This window comes from Pseudopodoces humilis, chromosome 3 (genome assembly GCF_049639895.1).
Source record: "Pseudopodoces humilis isolate 2021_Gansu_Grassland_sample_001 chromosome 3, ASM4963989v1, whole genome shotgun sequence".
Lineage (NCBI taxonomy): Eukaryota > Metazoa > Chordata > Aves > Passeriformes > Paridae > Pseudopodoces > Pseudopodoces humilis.
The window spans coordinates 56,455,278-56,473,928 of record NC_142202.1 but is presented as its reverse complement, the minus strand read 5'-3'; the positions used below and the strand labels follow the sequence as shown (position 1 = coordinate 56,473,928).

Genomic DNA, 18,651 nt, shown 5'->3' with positions numbered 1-18,651 from the left:
AACAGATTAAGAAATAACTCTTATTTCCATTCTCCCTTTAAAGCACAAAATTAGTCTTTAAGTATTTGTGTTTCTATTAGTGACTGTTTTATCTGCTAGGGAGAAAAAAGTCTTCCGCAGAAGCAGTAATCACTGGGGTAGAAGGGTTATGTCTTATTATTACATTAGACCATACTGGAAACTATTTTTTCCTGGTTGTAGGGAATATGATCTTTTTGGTTTAAATCACCACTTGGAATCTTCAGTCATAGAAGGTTGCTAAAGGAGTTTAAATATCTTGCATGAGGGTGGAGATTTCCAGGAGAACCGTTCGTGAGCAATGTACGTATGTTAGTGTTTACGTCAGGTGTGTCACCACACACTTGTAAATTTGCAAAGATGTGTGTGGTGAATTTAAGTAAATTGGGGTGACTGTCTGTTACAAAGGACTATCTTTAGGCTCTTAAGGGTCAGTTGTAGCACTGGGGTTACCACCCTTTGTTCAAATGGCTGTGTATTACAGTTACAAGAGGAATTAAGAGAGGGATATTACTTATTCCTGTCTGCATATTAAGACTAAAACATAAATTTTTGTTCTAAACTGAGGGCATAAGGAAGGATGAACATATTATTAGTCTATTTCTGTTTATTTATACCATATGGCAATATGGTTTATTTATACTTTATGGCAAACTGTCCCTTTAGAACATATGGACACTCGGTGATAGTAGTCAGAATTAAATTTTTGGGGGTTGGTGAAGAAAACTCTTTTGAGGATGTATTAGTATTGTTTATAAAAAGGGGTCCAAATACTGAGTTTATCCATGGATGTGAAATAACTTTCTGGCCCTGCTATTTCTCTTGCTAAGTATTCTATTTATATACAGAGAGGCAATCTCAGAAAATTGCTTCAGTCTAGTCCTACTCTGAGGCATGTGAGCCCACAGCTTGAAAAGATTGACTTGGTTTCTTCTGGCTCAAGAATCAAGCTACCTACCAAGAAGGTAAAATAGAGGTATATGTTTCTAGCAATTAAAATGGATAAAACTGTTCTGCACACTGCTTTAAACAGTGTTCTTTAACTATCTATGAGTTGACTTTTTTAGGAAATCATAATGTACTACCAGGGCAGGTCAACAGGTTGACTTTCAGGAGAAACTTTATAAACTGATCGATACATACTAGACAGTATTTTAAAAAATAAGTGGAGTATGAAAATGCAGTTATTTGTCAAATTGCTCATTTAATGCATGCCTATTTAAGCAGTTCACTACCAAGTGCCAGATCCTGCACTTGGGTCACAGCAGCGACCTGTTGTGCTACAGGCTGGGGGCTGGAAACTGCCTGGCAGAAAAGGACCTGGGGGTGCTGGTCAACAGCAGCTGAACACGAACCAGCTGTGCCCAGGTGGCCAAGAAGGCCAATGGCATCCTGGCCAGCAGGACCAGGACAGTGTTTGTCCCCCTGTACCTGGCACTGATGAGGTTGCCAAGTTTTGGGCCCTTCACTACAAGAAAGATATAGGTAAAGTGGCAGTCAGTCTGTTTTCCCGAGGAACAAATGGCAGGATGAGAGGGAATGGCCTGCAGTTGTTCCAGGGGAGGTTCAGGTTGGATATCAGCATAAATTTCTTCACCAACAGAGTTTCTAAGTACTGGGACAGGCTGTCCAGGGAAGTGGTTGAGCCCCCATTCCTGGGGTACTTAAAAATGTGTAGATGTAGCACTTAGGGACTTGGGTTAGTGGTGAAGCTGGCAGTGCTCAGTTAACAGTTGGACTTGATGATTGTAAAGTTAGCTTGCAATGTAAATGATTTAATGATTCTATATATATCAGTTCTAAGGACACTGGGGGAAGCAGGCATGTAGAACAACACTGATGCCCTGGTTCCAGCTACATAAATATTCAACTCTGTTTCAAAAATCTTCCTCACTCTGCATTTAGCTCCAGGATACGCTGACACTGTTTTTATCCAAGGTTTTGTACTCTGTCTTGTAGATGGTGTATATCCTCCTTGCTGTGCTTTTATCCCATATGGGTGCATTTCCTTCCCCAAATTGGTATTCCTCTAACCATTTATTTCACTGTCTTTGCCTTTAGTTTTTTTCCCCACGTGATTACATTTCCAGCCCATTGACATACCTGTGATGGAACACTGTAGCATAGCCCCCACCCACCTTGTGTGTTTTGCAGCTTTCATAGGTCCCAACTGATAGGTAAAACAGAGGAGAGTATAACACAAAGCAAATGAAATAAATTATGTGTTTGACCACAGAGGGGTTCCTGAGATTATCTGAGCAGTTTGGGATGTATAGTGAGGATGCTCTGAGAAGAAGGGATGATTTTTCATACAGGTTCCCAAAATCAATGAAGAAGAGGTAGTTGAAGTCAATTTTCTGTAGTAATTTTAAGAGATATGACAGAATCTCCTGTTTTGTGTATTTTGTGTACTTCTCTCTCCATGATCAATGGCAAGCTTCCCCTACTTCAGTTCTGTCACTTTACCTGCCAAAGGGTACAATTTCAGTGATGCAAAGCTTCTCCTAAAACCACAGTGAGAGGAGTCATATACCTGGTAGAATACTTGCAAACTTGTACACAGTAATATGCACTATGCTTTTCAAAATGTATTTTTTTTTCCCAGAAAACCCCCACCAAATAGTTCAGAATTTGTAGTTTTAGAAAGGTTTTCTTTATATTTAAATAATCAGAGGCAACAGCTCTGGTGTATACTTCTATACTCTATACTACTACTAGTTTGAGTCAATGCTCAAGTTTCTTTCCTCAGTAATAAGAACAGGGAAGATACAAGGAGCCTTTTTTATTCTACCATGTTTATGTGGACTTGTACCTCACTTCGTGAAAAGTTTAGGTTAAGTGTTGGGATATCCTGCAGAATAAACCAGGTCTTGTTTTTTTTTTACTAGCAAGTTATATGTCTTGATTGAAGATATTCTCTAATGATGTATATATTTTGATACAGGTATATATTTCTTTCTGAGAAATGAGATTTTATTAAGAACTTTTGTGTGGGGGAGGTTCCTTTCATTTATATATTTATTATTTATGTTTCTTAACAAAAGAAGAACAATTTGGTTTCTTAACTCACGCTCATATTATTTTCAATTTTTTTCTTGCAGAGTTGGAAGTCTGCTATGTAGGATTTTGAATTGCATTCTCTACTCCTGTGTTTATTCAGAGGGTCTTGCAACCCACTTGCATTGAAAGGGTGGGATTTTCAATATTTTTGCCTTTTGACTGTAAGGTGAGGGTGATTGCATTTAAAGGTTAGAACATGAAATTTTTTCCTGTCCTTTTCCTGTTAAGATATACAGCATATTTCCTTTTCCTCGATCAGAGATTCTCTACTGCTGTTTGCATTTTTCAGTAAAGCCTTTTTCTTCAATAACTGTCCCGCCATTCACTGGAAACAAGGAAACATTGAAATTTCACAGAATGAAAAATTGTAACAGTCTTATTTCGAATGACTAGGACATGATGAAAAAGTTAGCTGCTACAGAAAGGAACTCGTATTTCCTGCAATCCCAAGAATAGTATTTTGCTGGAGTTTATTTTTTATGAGATTTACAAAACTGGAAGAGCTAACCTTTTAACAGGGATAACTAAACAGCAGCCTTAAAATCAGAGGATATTTTATTGTTGGATGGAACTTGCATTTGGTCACTAACTCATCTGTTCAGCTTTTGACTCGGAGTCTTTGCATTTTTGTTTATATTTTTATGGTTAAATTATCAGGTTTATAGATTTACAACGTTGTTTTACTAGCATATAGGTCTGCAACCATGTCTTTTACTCATGAAAGAATTGAAAACAATCTTTGAAATGTGTTTACAGCTCGCCCAATTACCTTAAGAGCATATCCTTTTAAAAAAATTGCTTCCTCTCTACAAAACAAACTACTAGAAGCCTTAGCCTGAAGATGAAAATGGTTCCGACGGTGGGAGGCTATTTTTAAACTTCAATAGATTTATTTTAAAATTTGATAGATCTTATTTTCTTTCAAGGTCTGGTGATTTACTGGAGCAGTTAGCAGGTTTAGTTACGTACAGACCCAGGCTGAGATTTATTCGTTTCCCATGTAGTGAAAGGCTAGCCGACGCCTGGCTGCAAAGTTCAAGGCATTACCCATTTTTCAGCCTAGGCTCCCGTCTAAATTTACCACCTTCTGCCCCTGAGGGTGTGTTATGATGGCCAGGATAGGTCTTTTCTTGAAAACGTGTTTCTGCTTCGGCTTCCTCGCTCTTTTCTATTTTGGTTCCCGGCGTCATGTGATCGCCCGGCCAGCGAGAGCCCCGCAGAGGGAATGGCAACAGCCTGCTGGCAGCAATGTAAGTCAGAAAAAAAACCCTCTTGGTCTGTGCACTTTCTGTCCCTCACACTCAACTTTTAACGCTGCTTTTTTACCCTCAGCCTTTGCTGGGCACGCCCAGTTAGACCTGGGGAAATGTTTAGAAGTTGGGTGTTTTGGTTTGGATTTAGTTTGTACTCTCTCAAACGTTACTTTTCTTACTGTGTTCCTTTTTTCCTGTGTCCTGCAGTGTCGCTGAGAAGCCTAAAAAAGCAACAGAAAACAAGCCAAAGGCGTGGCAAAATTTGCCTAAAGTATGTTTTAAGGTGAATATTTCAGGTGTAGTAGTGCTTTGTTTAATGTGTGCTATGGAGGGTGCCATAAATCCTGTGCTGCAGTTGCGAAGGAATGATGTGACCCCCCTGTCCCATCCTCCAGCCCCTCAGTCAAAATCCTCCATGTAGGTAGAAAGACAAAACTAAATAAAATATTCTGAAATCACATGCTGGTGTCTTTACCAGTTGGCTGAGACATAATGGGGAAAGATTAAAAAAATTCAATTAATTGAATTGGAGGGCAGTCACACCCAAGGCAGTGTATCATTTTTATGGTATGAATGAAGTGAAATACTGTATTTTGATCTCGGCTGATGCTGAGCAATACTTATAGCACATGATATTGAAACCATGTATTTAGTGAGATCCATCATTGGGGTGCTTTGTGGTACAAAGGGTCTGATTTTTCTGTTTTTTAACACAGGCTCTGAACACAGTAAAATTCACTTGGTAATTACTGAGTAATGGTTTTCTCTAACTGCATTTTCTTTTTTCTTGTACAAATAGGATTTTCCAAAAATCATTCTGCCCCATAGTGGGATATGTATATGTTTTACTTATTTTCTGTTTCTGGGGTTTTGGCTTTTGTTTAAATTTTGTTTCCTTTTATTTTCCTTTCTTCCAAATTACATGTGCTTTCTTTGGTGTTTACTTTTAAGTTTTGGAATTAGCATTTAAGTATTGTTAAGCTTGTTTTAAACTTGGGGCCCTAAGTGATATACCTTGATATCATGCAGAAGTTGGAGAATGAGTATTTGGAAAAAGATGTAATGAAATAAGCTGGAATCTTTCTATTTCCCTTCATGGCCTATAGCCTGGACCTCCTATCACATCACCTGGAGGTGCAGAGGCCATTACTGAACATTGCTTTATTTTCTTTGTTTTTCTGGCCTATACCCTAATGACCAGGTAATAAATGAAGGATTTATGGAAGACTTTATTCTCTTCTCCCTTCCCCAAATTAATTCTGAACAGAGAAATTTCACATAATGGTTACACTGAAGTAGAAAGAGCACATTAGGTTTTCAGTTCAGTTCTCATCATCATAGGCCCTGGAAAAAAAAGTCCCAAATTCTGTGTTGGTTGAAGTGCTGCAGTGTCAGAAAAGCAACAGCATCTCTGTGTAAGTATCTGACTCAGAAACTGAAAGCAATTAGAAAAAGCCATACTCATTGTGCAAACTAGATGAAATTTAGGAGGCAATCTTACAGAACTTCTGTTTAAAGGTTTGTGTTGCTGTTTTTGATGATAAAATGAAGCATGTGCAGGTCTGAAGCTTGTTTATAATGATTTAAAGAAAAACATTTGTCCATCCTTGGATTATATACCAAGTTCTAACAGTCTCAGCTTCACTTCATGAGTTTGCATGGTACCAATGTGCAAATAATGGGAATTTTGAGATTGCAGCTCAGAGCTGGATTTCCTGTTGCTTCCTACAGCATAGTGCTTGCGCTTGTGAGCACAAGTCTATGAATTGTACCAATCTTGTGGTAACCAGAGAAATTGCAATAGAGAAAATATGATGAGTTAAATTAGAAGATCTGTGTTGTCACTAATTTTCTTTTTCTTTTTTTCCCCTACCTATTTATTAACTCAGTTTGTGCTCATCAGTTGTCTGTTTCTGAAAAGGAACATAAGAACATACCAAAAAAATAAATAATAAAAGGGGGGTGGTGGACAGTAAAAAGCTTGGCTATGAGGACAGTCTAACAATTGCACAGGTTTCCCAGAGAGGTTTTGGAGTCTCCATCCTTGGAGATCCTCTCCAGGGGAGCCTGCCCTGACCCTGATTAACCTGCTGTGGGTGACCCTGCTTGAGCAGGGGATTGTGCTGCATGACAGGGACTCTGAGCTCCCTGCGAGCCAAGGTGATCCCATTAGTCTCAGAATTCCCCTCTGCCATTTGGAGCCGTGGACAGCACTGCTACTCTGGGGAGAGATCAGAAGTCATGTGTAGACTTTAGTCTTACACTGTCACTCTCACAGTTTAGACCTTGTCGTTTTGCTGCCTCAGTTGAGTCATTAATCATTCATTTGGCGTGATGGCCATGTTTGTCTTGCTGGCATTGCCCAACACTGCCTGCCTGAAATGTCACTGACCAGCAAGGGATGGCACACTGTGAGCAGCTCCTCCAAGGTACTTCAGGCTGCAGTCTCTAGTCCCACGTCTTTTGTCTGCTGTCTCCTCAGACACTGATGAAAAGAGAATGAGAAAAGAGTAAAATTAATGGGAAAAGTGTAAATAGAAGGTGAAGGGACAGAGCCAACATGGACTGAGTTCTTACACCCATCTTGCGTCTCTCTCGCTGTGGCATCTCCAGAAGCTGAGGAGGGGATGTGGATTGCACAGGCTGTGCCAGGGTTTGTGGAAGGAGGGGAGGAAGAAGCAGAATCTCACAGGAGCTCTTGGAAGCTAATGAAAAACATTAAACCCCAGTCCCATACACTGTGTGCAGAGACCTGATGAGTGGTAGGTACAAGGGAACATGAGATCACTTGGTGGGAAATGGAAGTACGAAAGCAGAGAAAAGAGAAAACAAAATTTATTTTTTTTTAATATATATATAGAAAGAGCAACTTAAAATGCACATGAAAGGCGTAGATAGTTCAAGTAATACCTTTCACATTAACATATGGATATAATTTTAAATAAAAATGGCAAAAACTAATAGCTTGACTTGCGTTTAGGAAAGATTATTTTAAATCTCTTTCTGCCGTAATGCTATAGGTGATGATTTTGCTTAAGGACTATTCATCTTGATGAGATTTGGAACACTTGTCCTGAAAGCAGTTGCCATCCTAAATCCAAACAGGTGTGACTGTGAATAAATTCAGACTGGAGCTGGAAAAGTACGTGGGTTCAGCCTCCTATCCAAGGGGTAGGCTAGGACATGTCGCTGTTTACAACAGGCTCAGGGAGTTGGCTACAGGAGGTGAAGGTTTGGTAGCAAGGATTACACTCAGTGACTCAGATGTCTATCTCCATTTCTGGAGTGTAATTTGAATTTAGACAGTATTTTTTTTTTTCTGAAGAAGACACATTTTAAAAATATGACCATTTATTTTCTCAAGATATTATTAACTTTTATTTTTCATCCATTTTGGAGAATAATGCTATAGATAAATGTGAAATAAATTTGTGCAATGCTTTCTTGCAGATGGATATGAGCAGGGGTGAGATACTCCTTTTTATGAATTTTAGGGAAAAAAACCCATATTCCAAGAAGCCAGAAGCAGCTTAGTCTGGAAGCATTCAGTTTATGCTTGCAAACTAGTCTGAGAAAGAAGACAAATCTGGAGGAAAATATTTTTAAATAATTACTTGATAGTAAAAAATTTGCTAGAATATCAAGTTTTTTGTTCTTTCTTTGTTCTTTTTTTGTGGCTAGTATTTGTATATTTGCATATTTCTTTGGTCTGTAAAAAGCCCTTTTCTATATTGCACACTAAAAGTAATTTTATTTATAATTTCACTAACCAATAATTTGGGTTGTTGCTTTAACTTTTATAATAATTTCTGTTGTTACAATTGCTTACTGCAGACAAAAATCCTGAATATTTTTATTTAAGTATGTTCTAAAAGCTAAATGGTAAAATTTGGTTAGTTTTTTAAAGTGGAAAACATTCTTGATTTTGAAAAAAATACTTTTGGTGGAACTTCTCTATATTTTTATTAATGCTCAAATAAAAATAATAATTTTAATACAAGTCTTTCAAGTACTAAAAATACTATTTGTCTTGTGTTTGATTATTTTAAAAAATTGAATAGTTAAAAGAGAATAATCGACAGTGAAACAAGGCTGGAATTCTGTGTTTGTGTTTCAGATATTTTGTTTTTTAAAGAGTCCAACTGCAGTTCCATATAGAGACACTAATTTTGTATCTGTTCAGTTCTAAATAGCTTTCACTGACAATTTTTATGGCTTTTGATAGCACAGTTATTATGGGCAAGATCTGCTTTGGGGATTGCCATAACTGTTGATTCAGTCCTTGTATCATCTGTGGCAGCTAAACAGAAACACCATAAAGCCAAAATTGGTCTGATATGAATTTTTGAAATTTTGTCAAATCACTTGGTTTGAAATCCAAACCAACAGAAGACTAAAATCTTCTTTATATTTTGTTTTTGAAACTTGTTGGCAGGGTACCTGCCTGTAGTTTTGCCTTCTTTGTTCTTCAAGTGGAGATAAACTAGTTGTGTCTTCAGAAATAATGTCCTTGAGATTTCATTTTGCAATTATTCAGTATTATACAGAATTTCACTGCCCATTTTATTGGCTTCATCAATTTTGAGGTAATGGACTTGAATGGTATTTGTGGCCTCACATTGCTATACGGCTGTAAATCGACAGCCCGCTTATTCATTCCAAAATGCCGTTAATCTCAGACTGTGCTGAGGCAAGTGCATCGGCAACTGTTGTCAGGTTGGGTTCCCACTAACCCAAGAAATCATTCAGTTGCTGCTTGTATTGTTTTCCTCTGGCTTTGTCTGAAGGGCACTTTCTACATGGGCATTGATACCTTGCTTGGACACATTTGGATGTAAAAGTAACCCTGAACTCTTAATTTCATGCAGCTAGTCTGTTTGTTCTCCCTTTTCAACCTGAACTTTCTGTAATTTAAACTGGGCATATTTCTTGTGGAATTGTTTCTAGTCTTGTCGTGTGTGTTGGAATATCCAGCTAACAGCTGCTTTGCACCAGATGGGAGAGCCTTCCAGTGGTGTTTCTGTATGTGCTGGTGTGCCATGACTGCTGGTAGGGGGCACGATGCTTGTTGTGACTTCTCATCAGGATGAACAAGACTCTGGGCCCTGTGTCTCTGACTCTTGGGCTTCATTGTAGTCACCTTAACTCTGGCAACCAGCCCACTGTTTACACTCAAAAGGTGTTGGCTAACAAGCTCCTAAATTCTAACAGTACACTTTCTCAAAATGTACGCTTTCTCAAAAATGGTGGCTGAGAAACCTTTAGATTTTATACAGTACACTTCACTAAGTTCTCAGCTCCCACAAAAAACTTCTCAAAGGTGCTGGCTAACAAGCCAGAACACATTACCAAAGCTGCTGGTCAGCAAGGCACACACCACTGCTCCAAGGGGTTGGCTAATAAGCCACAACAGCCTTGCACAGGCTTCCCACTCCCACAGCAACTTCAGTACTGAGTAGAATATATCAGCCATGCTTTACCCATGGCACAGCAAGGGAGGAGAGAGATAAAGACAGAAAAAGGAGAGAACAAAGAGTATCAGCAGTCCTTAGGTCCTGTGTTTGTCCGCCACACAGATAGTCTGGAGCTGGGAAAAACAATGCAAGTGAAAGAGAGAGGAAAAAGAGAGGGAGGTGGCCTGATTCCCTTCTGTTTATTGTTAAAATGGTGCACACCTCTTAGTGTAAAATGGATTTTTCAGCCCTTTTTGCCCTCCTGCAGGAGGTGAGTTGAGAGGACTGATCTCCAGTGTCAAGGTGAGCAGGAAGCTGGCTTAGCACAGCTCCACCTCCGCAGGACCCTCTCCTCTGATCACCTCTTTCCTCTCTTAACAGTGTCATATTTGAGACATGACATGGCAATGCTGGCTCCTGCACTCCTAGACACACAAGAACTCACTCTTGTATATGCGTGCACGGGCTTTAAAGCAGGAGGGCTTCAAAGGCACCATCTGAATGAAATTTTGTCATTACATGCATCATGGAAGTTCATAATTTTTTCCTTAGCACCTCATTTTTTTGTAGGGTGGTCTTTTTCTTAATAAAGTGTTTGCTCTTGCTCCCTGGCACAGTTTGTATGCAAAGCGTCCATTGCAAACAATGGGAAAGCAAATTTAGAGAAAAACAGAGGTTGACATAAGTAACAGAAAATGACTTCGATAATTCCTTTTGGACTTTTGACAAAAAAACTGTCTTAAATATTGATTTGTTTTATTCCTTTATTTGTTTTCACTTGAAACCCAGCAACATAAAGGATACACTTATAAAAATACCTTTAAAAATAAAAGAGAGAAAGCCGAGTCAAGAGAGACTCAAGAAACTTCATGAACTAGATGTCAAGTCAATGATGATATTTTTTCTTTTTTAAATAAGAACTGGGCACAAGCAACTAATCTTTTTTTCCCTCGGGGATTAAACGGAGGCAAGTAAGACAAACTGTTCAGCAAATTTGATCTGTGGTAATTTAAAGGATTGAAAACTAGACAAAACATTGTACAGCTCGTTATGTTCAAGGTAAAATTTTTGTTCTTGGGAAATGTATACTTTTGGAATTGAACCCATATCAGCTGCTTTGTGTTGCCAGCCCTTCAACCCAACCTGTTACAGCTGTAGAACAAACAGTTCTAGTATACTTGGCCAATTCAGGTCCTCCCACTTGGATATGCGGGTTGGGGTAGGACCATGCCTGTTGTGCGCTGCTCTCCCGACATGGCCTTCCTGGTGGGTTTCCAGACATTGGTGCCCATCCACGTGAACGTGTGGCAAAGCTGTGATGAGACTTGGTGGGCCTGGTGTCCTGGTTGGCATACAGTGCCAGACATGTGCCTCGAGGCTGCCTGAAGAACCAGTCTTGTGTCTCTGTGAGGAGTCAGTCTGTGTTTGGTACACTTTTGGAGCAGAGTTTTCTGTACAGTTTACCCCAAATGGATTTTTTTTTTCCCCCCACATCCCAGCTGCTCTGTAATCCAAGCAAATGAAGGAAATCACTTTAAAACCTCACTACTGCTGTGAACAAAACCAGTAGCATAGACACAGATTATTTTTATTGACTAATTTCCTTCCCTGTTCTAGCTAACTAACCTGTCACTAATTTGTCTCAGCCCTGACAAGAGGTCTGCTCTGACAAGACAAATAACTACTTATGAAAGGCTGGATTTTCAGGCTTTAAAGCTACCTCTGCTCTTAGCAAAACATAATCAAAGGCAAAACCAGATACCTTGGATATAAGAGGAAGAGTCTTTCTCTTAAGAACACCCTTTAAAACTCAGTCACTCTTTAGTGATTGAAGTCTGGTGCATGTGACACCAAGGCTTCTTGCACACAAAGCAATTCACCTCTCTTGATCTAAAGAGGAGCAGAAACATTTAAGCAGAAACGTATTTCTGCATAGGTAAGGCACTGTGACTTGCTTCTGCATAGACAAAACTCATAGTGCATCTGATTCATGCTGGTAAGTTTTTGCTTTAGTATCATTTGTTGAATCCAGCCTAAGTTGGATGGCTAACCCAGTACTGAGCTGTCATAGCAACCAGATCGTGTAATTTGTTCACAGTGCTTATCCACATTTATCTTAAAGCCCAGTTAGGCTGTTTTTCCTCTCATGGATGGGCTGATCTAGACCTTCACTGTTCTGTCAGCTGAGAGGCTTGTAATTTCCATAGTGAATTTATTTGCAGTGCCAGCTTTCTTTCTTTGTCCTAAATACCTTATAGGTATTGAAGTTTATTCCTAATGTATTTATGGGGAGTAATCAGCTTTCCTCTGATCTTTGGTGTTTTTTAGTCTAAGTCAGTTGAATTTTTAGTCATCATTTGTTTAGCATACTCTTTAACTCTCAGATCTTTATTGGATTCCAGCTGCCATTTCATCCCATATTTTATATTGTGAAATCCTTTTCCAACTCATTGCAGTTGGGCCTCACTCTTAACTACTCTAACATAAAAAAACCCCAAAACCCTTGAAAGTTATTTGTCAAGGCTTTTTGGCTTGGCTTATTGGATTTTTACATTCAATCTGCCAGAATTTTATTTTGTCTTTTATTGTCCTCATTAACACAACAACTTCAGAGTGTTTTGGAAGTGTAGCTTCAAATAGTGTCCTACATTGGTAGTTACCTGTTTTGGTTTTCCTTATGCTTGCTCTGCACCACTCAATATATTCTGTGTACCACCTACAAATATTTTTCCTTTCTGTTTGTCCTCTTGGAAGTTCCTTAATTCAGCTTCTTAATTTCCTACTTTTTCCAATCAAGCAGTATTTTAGGGGATTTGTTTGCTTTGCTTTCTCCTGCATAAATGCTTAATTTAAGGGCTTTATGACTGCTGGTAAAAACTGGCTCTTTGGTAGTAAAATTCCAAATTATGAGGCCCTGTCAAATTAGTATTTGCTTATCTTCTGGGTTATGTGTTTGTCTTCTCTCTGAAGTATTTAAAAGTGGCTAAAGGTTTTATTTTGCAGTCATGTACAACTTTGATATTTACTTGATTTTTTTTATGGGACCATTTTCTGTCTGCTGACATAGTTTGTCTCATCTCTGGCAAATACTTATTTGCCAAATACATATTCTGTGTCACCAGTCACCAGCTACAGCATAGCTGGAGAAATCAGGAATAGTAAAACTGTATGTGGTGTTCCCTTCCATGTTCTGCTCAGGACAGAATTTTATTACGTTTGAATTTTCTGGCTTTTTAAGAGTACTATCAGTGAGTCTTTCTTCTTCCTCCCCCCTTTGCCTCCTCTACTGAAAATTGTATCATGCAGCTGATCTTCTGCTGGTAAGGATGCTTTCTGACAGCTACATTTTGTTTCCTGCTATTCATTCTAAATGTCTTCTTGAGTTGTGTTGTATCATACATCTCCTGTGCTATTTTCTTTTTAGTATGTTATATTGTGAAATACGCCAGCTAAATTTGCCCTAGTGACTTTATCAATTGCTGGCAAGTTCCTAGACTAGCTTAGATATTTTATTTTCTGATACTCTCCAATCTGACAGTATCTTTCTCACTGGTGTGGTGACCAAGTGACTGAATTTGATATGTTGGGATGGGGATTCTGCACATTTGAAGAACATGTAGTTAAAATAAAGCCATCACCTTCTTGCACTCATGTGAAGGAAGAAGAAGAAGAAGGCACTGGAAAAGCCTCAGCAGAGGTAGGAAATTCTGAGTGGCAGTGCTGCTTAGGTCCCTCACATCACTTTCTTGCAGTCCATCATGTTGTTCTTCTCTTGTCTCTGCTCTTGGCATCTGGATGCTGTGAGGCTTCATGAGACAGACCTTGGGAAACATCTCTGCTGCAGAGTTTGCCTTACAGGTAATTCCCACAGAATGAGCACAGTGTCTTTTTCAGAGCTTGTGTGCAAAACAACTGCTTTGACCATCCTTGCTGACTTGTTTTGTAGCACAACCTATAGGAGTTCTCCAAATATTTTTGAAATATAGTTGGTTGAGGAAAGCAACTCTGCTCCAGTACTTGCTATCAGTCTGGTATCAGCATGACATAGGTTCCTGATGGGTCATTATCTGTGCAGTTAAAAAGTGCTGTTCATTTCTAGTCTTTAGGTGTGTATTCTCTGCAGGAGGTGTGTCAGTGATAGGCAGAGGCAAATGTGACTCTACTTGCTATTCTGTTTCTCCCTACTCAGCTATATTATACCAGGATTATCAAATCTATGGGCACAGGGTAACACTGACAGCTCCTGTTTGGCTGTCTGCTAGTGCTGAAAATCTTTGTGAGTCACTTCTCCTCAGGACGAATTAGTACGTCTAGCAAATGGCTTGTTTCAGATGCCTTCCTCCTCCCCACTCCCCATAAATGATTTTATTATTTAGCTGTAATAGAAATAATGTTGTTTTATTGAAGGAAGGTTATAAAACATTCCACATTGTGTCTCTTGATTAAAAGCAGTATTTTGTATTTATTATTCCAAGTTCTGTATTTTTCTGCACATCTGGTTAGTAACGCTATTATTCTTGTATTCATGACCTGACCATGAGGAAAATATGAACAAAACCTGTGAATTTCAGTAGAGAATGATTGGTTGCTGATTTTTTTTCATTCATCACTGCATTTTTTAAGTATAGTAAACAGTTTTCTTTAATTTCATTATGTGGCAATTTGTTTTGTTTCACACTTTTACAATTGTTGGAATGTTGTATCGCATGCCTTACAGCAGGCAAAATATTGTGTATTCACAATGCTATTGTTCTTATCAGAAAAAAATCTTAAAGTAAGATTTATTCAGTGAATTTAAGAAGAATCACTTTGCACATAATGTACTTATATAATGCTATTGGTTGACGTTATTTTATTAGCCTTTAATTCTAAATTAAAACTTTGATTTTCTGAACTAGAACAGGCTTACTGAATGCTAAGTGGATTTTTTTGCATTACTGTTATTGAGAATACCAGTTTAATTTTAAGAATTGTTTCATGTCAATATAAGGATTTCTTTTGTTGATTCCTAAATATTGTAGGAAACAGCCTTCCTTGCCTGAACTGCTGCCTTGTTTTTGTGTCCCTTTGTTTTAGTTATTAAGTACTATTTAGATTAGTTACTCATTTTTTAGAGTTCCTGAAATGCCTTTATATCTGTTTTCACTTTATGAATATATTCACTGCATATGTTTAATCTTGACATTACTGTTTGATTATCTAAAATTTTATTATCCCCGAACTATTACTAAATTTATAATTTTTCCACTTGTTCATCTTTTAAACCAAAGGAGAACCAAGTTTTAAATTATAGCTTTTCCCGAGAGCCAGTAAAGTACGCTTAACAATTTTTCAGATACCAGTTATTATCTCTAGGCAAATGTTTGCTTTCAATTGATTTTAATCCTTGTTGCTTTCATGCCTGTGAAATTATTCCTTTAAAATGGGAAAGGTTTTGTGTGTGTTTGTGTGTCTGTGTACAGATACATATATGATTTAGTCTTGATGCAATTAAAACTTCTTGCAGTTTAGTTGTTATTATTTGCATCCCTGTGATTGTAAACCTTTTTTTATCAAATAATTATCTCTTCTTTTGTCAAATGATATGTAATTTTCCCAAGCTGGATCCAGCAATTTTGGTTTGAGGGATTACTGTGTAAGACTTTTAGGGTATCCAAAGATTCTTTAACACTGAAAATTCAGGGGAAAGTGCCATGTGACAAGGATGGCTCACACTCTATATTTAGTTTTGCTCTAGTCTTCTGTGGAACGTTTTTATTCTTTCTTTGGATATTATTTTTCTTTGATCTGTTGCTTTTCTTTCCTTGATTGTAAATTCCCATCCTTCAACATATATCACAACCTTTATTAGTAGTGTGCTTCATATATTTAATAACATACTTAGCATTTAGAACATAAGAGCTTTTCTGGATCTATGCCCTAATTTCTGCTGCCTTCCTTCTTTTATGAGCACTTTTATCTTGTGTTTCACTTCCTTATCATTCATTCTTCTTTTTATATTGTTTCTTTGCCTTGTCTACACATCCCACAACTCTCATGCAATTTTCTTTCTTGGTTTCTGTTTTTCCCAGTCCTTCTTTTTCAATCTTTTACATCTCTACTCAGAGTTAATATCTCTAAATAATTATATATCATTGTTACTATTATTAATTGTTATCAATGTTGCTATTCTTGACTCTGTGTTCATTTAGTGTCATATTAGTATCAAAACAGCCTACCTTGAGAAAGTATCTAGTCTATTGAATATATACGTACCACTGGAATCATCAGGAATGCAGTCATTAACACCCTTCCCCCCAGCCTTGTTTTTATTTCTCATGTAAATTCTGGATTACAGTATTGGAATTCAGTGAACTGTGACTACAGAGACTAGTGACATTTTTTCAGCCTGTTCCCTTCGCCTTCATGGAAGTGCTGATACTGCCATCTTAGAAAAAGCAGCCAGTGGTGACATGAAGAAATACTACAAATGAAATGAAGCTCTAATACAAAATACTTCCACTGTTCTGCATTGTCTGTGTTCATAGATAGTTACAAAATCATTGACACTTGTGAACCTGAAACCGTGAACCTTACCCTGTCCGGTAAATGAGAACATTGACATTACTTCCTACTTCATGAAAACTTTGCTTTTATTCCTTCCTTCTTTTTTATTCCATCCTTCTTCCCATCCTCATAACAAAGCTGTTCTGTTCATACTGAAATGACTGTTAAATTGAAATAGCAAAATAACTCACCTCTAAGTTGCCTTCTAACTTTGAATCATATTAGCCTGTTCTGGGTGTACATGATTGATGGTTTTAGCAATTTTCTTCCTTATTGCTTGGCAACCAGAACAGGCAAGTTGATTTTCCGTTCTGTTGATGGTATGTTTTTGAAGGAACAACTTTCTTGTCTTACTTTACTCAGATGTGTCAGCCTGTGAGGTAAAGAAACCTCCCCTGTCTGTTACATTTTGTATTTCATCTGTGGGTCAGTTTACAAGGCAGTGTGAAGCCTAAAGAAGACACCCTCCATCTTGGTGAAGGATTTCTTGGTCTATTGGCAAACCTGCAGAATGTTAACACAGCAAATGATTGTGAAGAATACTTGAAGTAATGTTGCTTGTCTTTGGAGCCTTCCTTGTCCTGGAAGCAGGGGAAATGAAGGAAGAATTCAACACTGGCTGAGCTGAATTGCTCCCAGAGCTGCTGGAAAGATGCTGTGGTGGTACACGTCATGGTTTGTCTCAGGCTGGAGGGCATGTCCTGATGTGCTGCAGGTTCCACAGGAATCGCTAGTTGTGTGTTTCCACACTATTTCCCTTCAAGAAAAATTGCCTGTTTACCAGATAGTTTCCAGCTAGCACTCTATGCCTGGTTCAGAAGGAAACTTTCTAGTCCCTTTGCTGATGGATTTTCTACTGGCTGACAGTCACCACATTATTTCTTCCTGCTTATTTCCTTCTCATTGTTGTTATTTGTTTTACTATTTGCTCTCTCTCTTCTTTTGTCCAGGCCTTACCTTGTTCACTGTCCCTCCACGTTCCCTGTACCATTTCAGGTGGTGACAGTCCTGACCAAGACTGCACTGTCTGTCCTGTGTGGTAGCTCCCTGAATATGTGCTGCTCCCCGATTCCTTCATGGATAGCCCTTGTCCCTCTTGCTACCAGGGTCTGCTGGAGGCAGAGATTGTTGGGAGGTCTCCTCAAATCCTGCAGCTGCCAGGTCTATCACATCCACAACTCTTGTGAGTGGCAGGAAGGTTTGCCCATGATGTCTTGAGAAGGGAGGAGAAGCATAACCAGAACAGTGACATCTTCAGATGTTGCAGAAGTGTCTATTTTCTCCATGTGGAATGGTTTAGGAAACTTTGATTAATTTTATGGTTTGAAAATGGTTTTGGTTGCAAAAGTGTTTTCAGAGAGTACAAAAGTCAAAAGCATAATTCAGATAAATTTGACAGCTTTCAATTTCTGCAGCTTATTCTCACTTCAAAGTAAGTCAAACTGCCACAAAATCTGTGAGGAAGAGGTGAATCACAAAGCTGCAGATTTTGTAATTACCTTTGAAGTATCCTGGTTTTTTTTCCCTTTGGAGAGCTGTTGCTTCTTTGAGTCTGAACAAATACCATGAACAACTTAGGCTTCATTCTTTCACAAATATATTAATGTGTGTGTATATATATATATATACATATATGCATATCTATACACATGCATATGTATGTGTGTGTGCAAACATACACACACATGTATATTTAAATATTGTCAGTAATGATGATGTCTTTAACACAAACTAGTGTCATATATCAATAAGTTAATTTTGGAGAGATGCTGCTTGTCTGGGGATGGTACTCCCCAATTTAGTGCTCCCACTGAGACACTCCAAACCATGTGCTGCTTGTTCTCTTCCCCCTCTGTTCCCTGTGGCAGGCTGGAGATGAAGATTGGGGATACAGAAGCATCACAGGCTGAGATAAGAGCAATTTACTGGACACAGCAATGAGATAAGAAAGCAAACAGTAACAGCAACAATACCAATGACAAAGGGTTCAAGAAATGAATGATTCACATGAACCCCTTGACAACAGACAGTACCTCACTGCTCCTTCTGCTGTGCTGTGTTAATCCCAGAAGGGAGCCTTCCCCCTAACCCTTGAAAATGATGAGAGGTTGTACAGAATAACTCTGTGTTTTAGCCTTGTCACCTCTTGGCTGCTGCAAAAATTAACCCTGTCCTGGTTGGGACCAGGACAGGTTCTTACTCCCCTGCTCTGCCCTCAGCATCTTTCCTTTCAGACCTGAAACTGTATTTTGGTTTTGCTCTGAAAAGTATCGCTATTCTCAAATTATGTTGTTTATCAAATTGACGTTTAGTGTAGATTT

The 18,651-nt window shown here is 38.4% G+C and overlaps 1 protein-coding gene across 1 annotated transcript in view; it reads left to right on the top strand.

Annotated features, from left to right (window-relative positions):
- Window positions 1-4,283: 4,283 nt before the first annotated feature.
- Window positions 4,284-18,651, top strand: part of ESR1 (estrogen receptor 1) — a 161,179-nt gene continuing 146,811 nt past the window's right edge. The window contains exon 1 of the mRNA XM_014263581.2: window positions 4,284-4,328. Within this exon, the coding sequence (XP_014119056.1) occupies window positions 4,304-4,328 (25 nt within the window). The 5' untranslated portion in view covers window positions 4,284-4,303. The remainder of the gene's footprint in view (window positions 4,329-18,651) is intronic.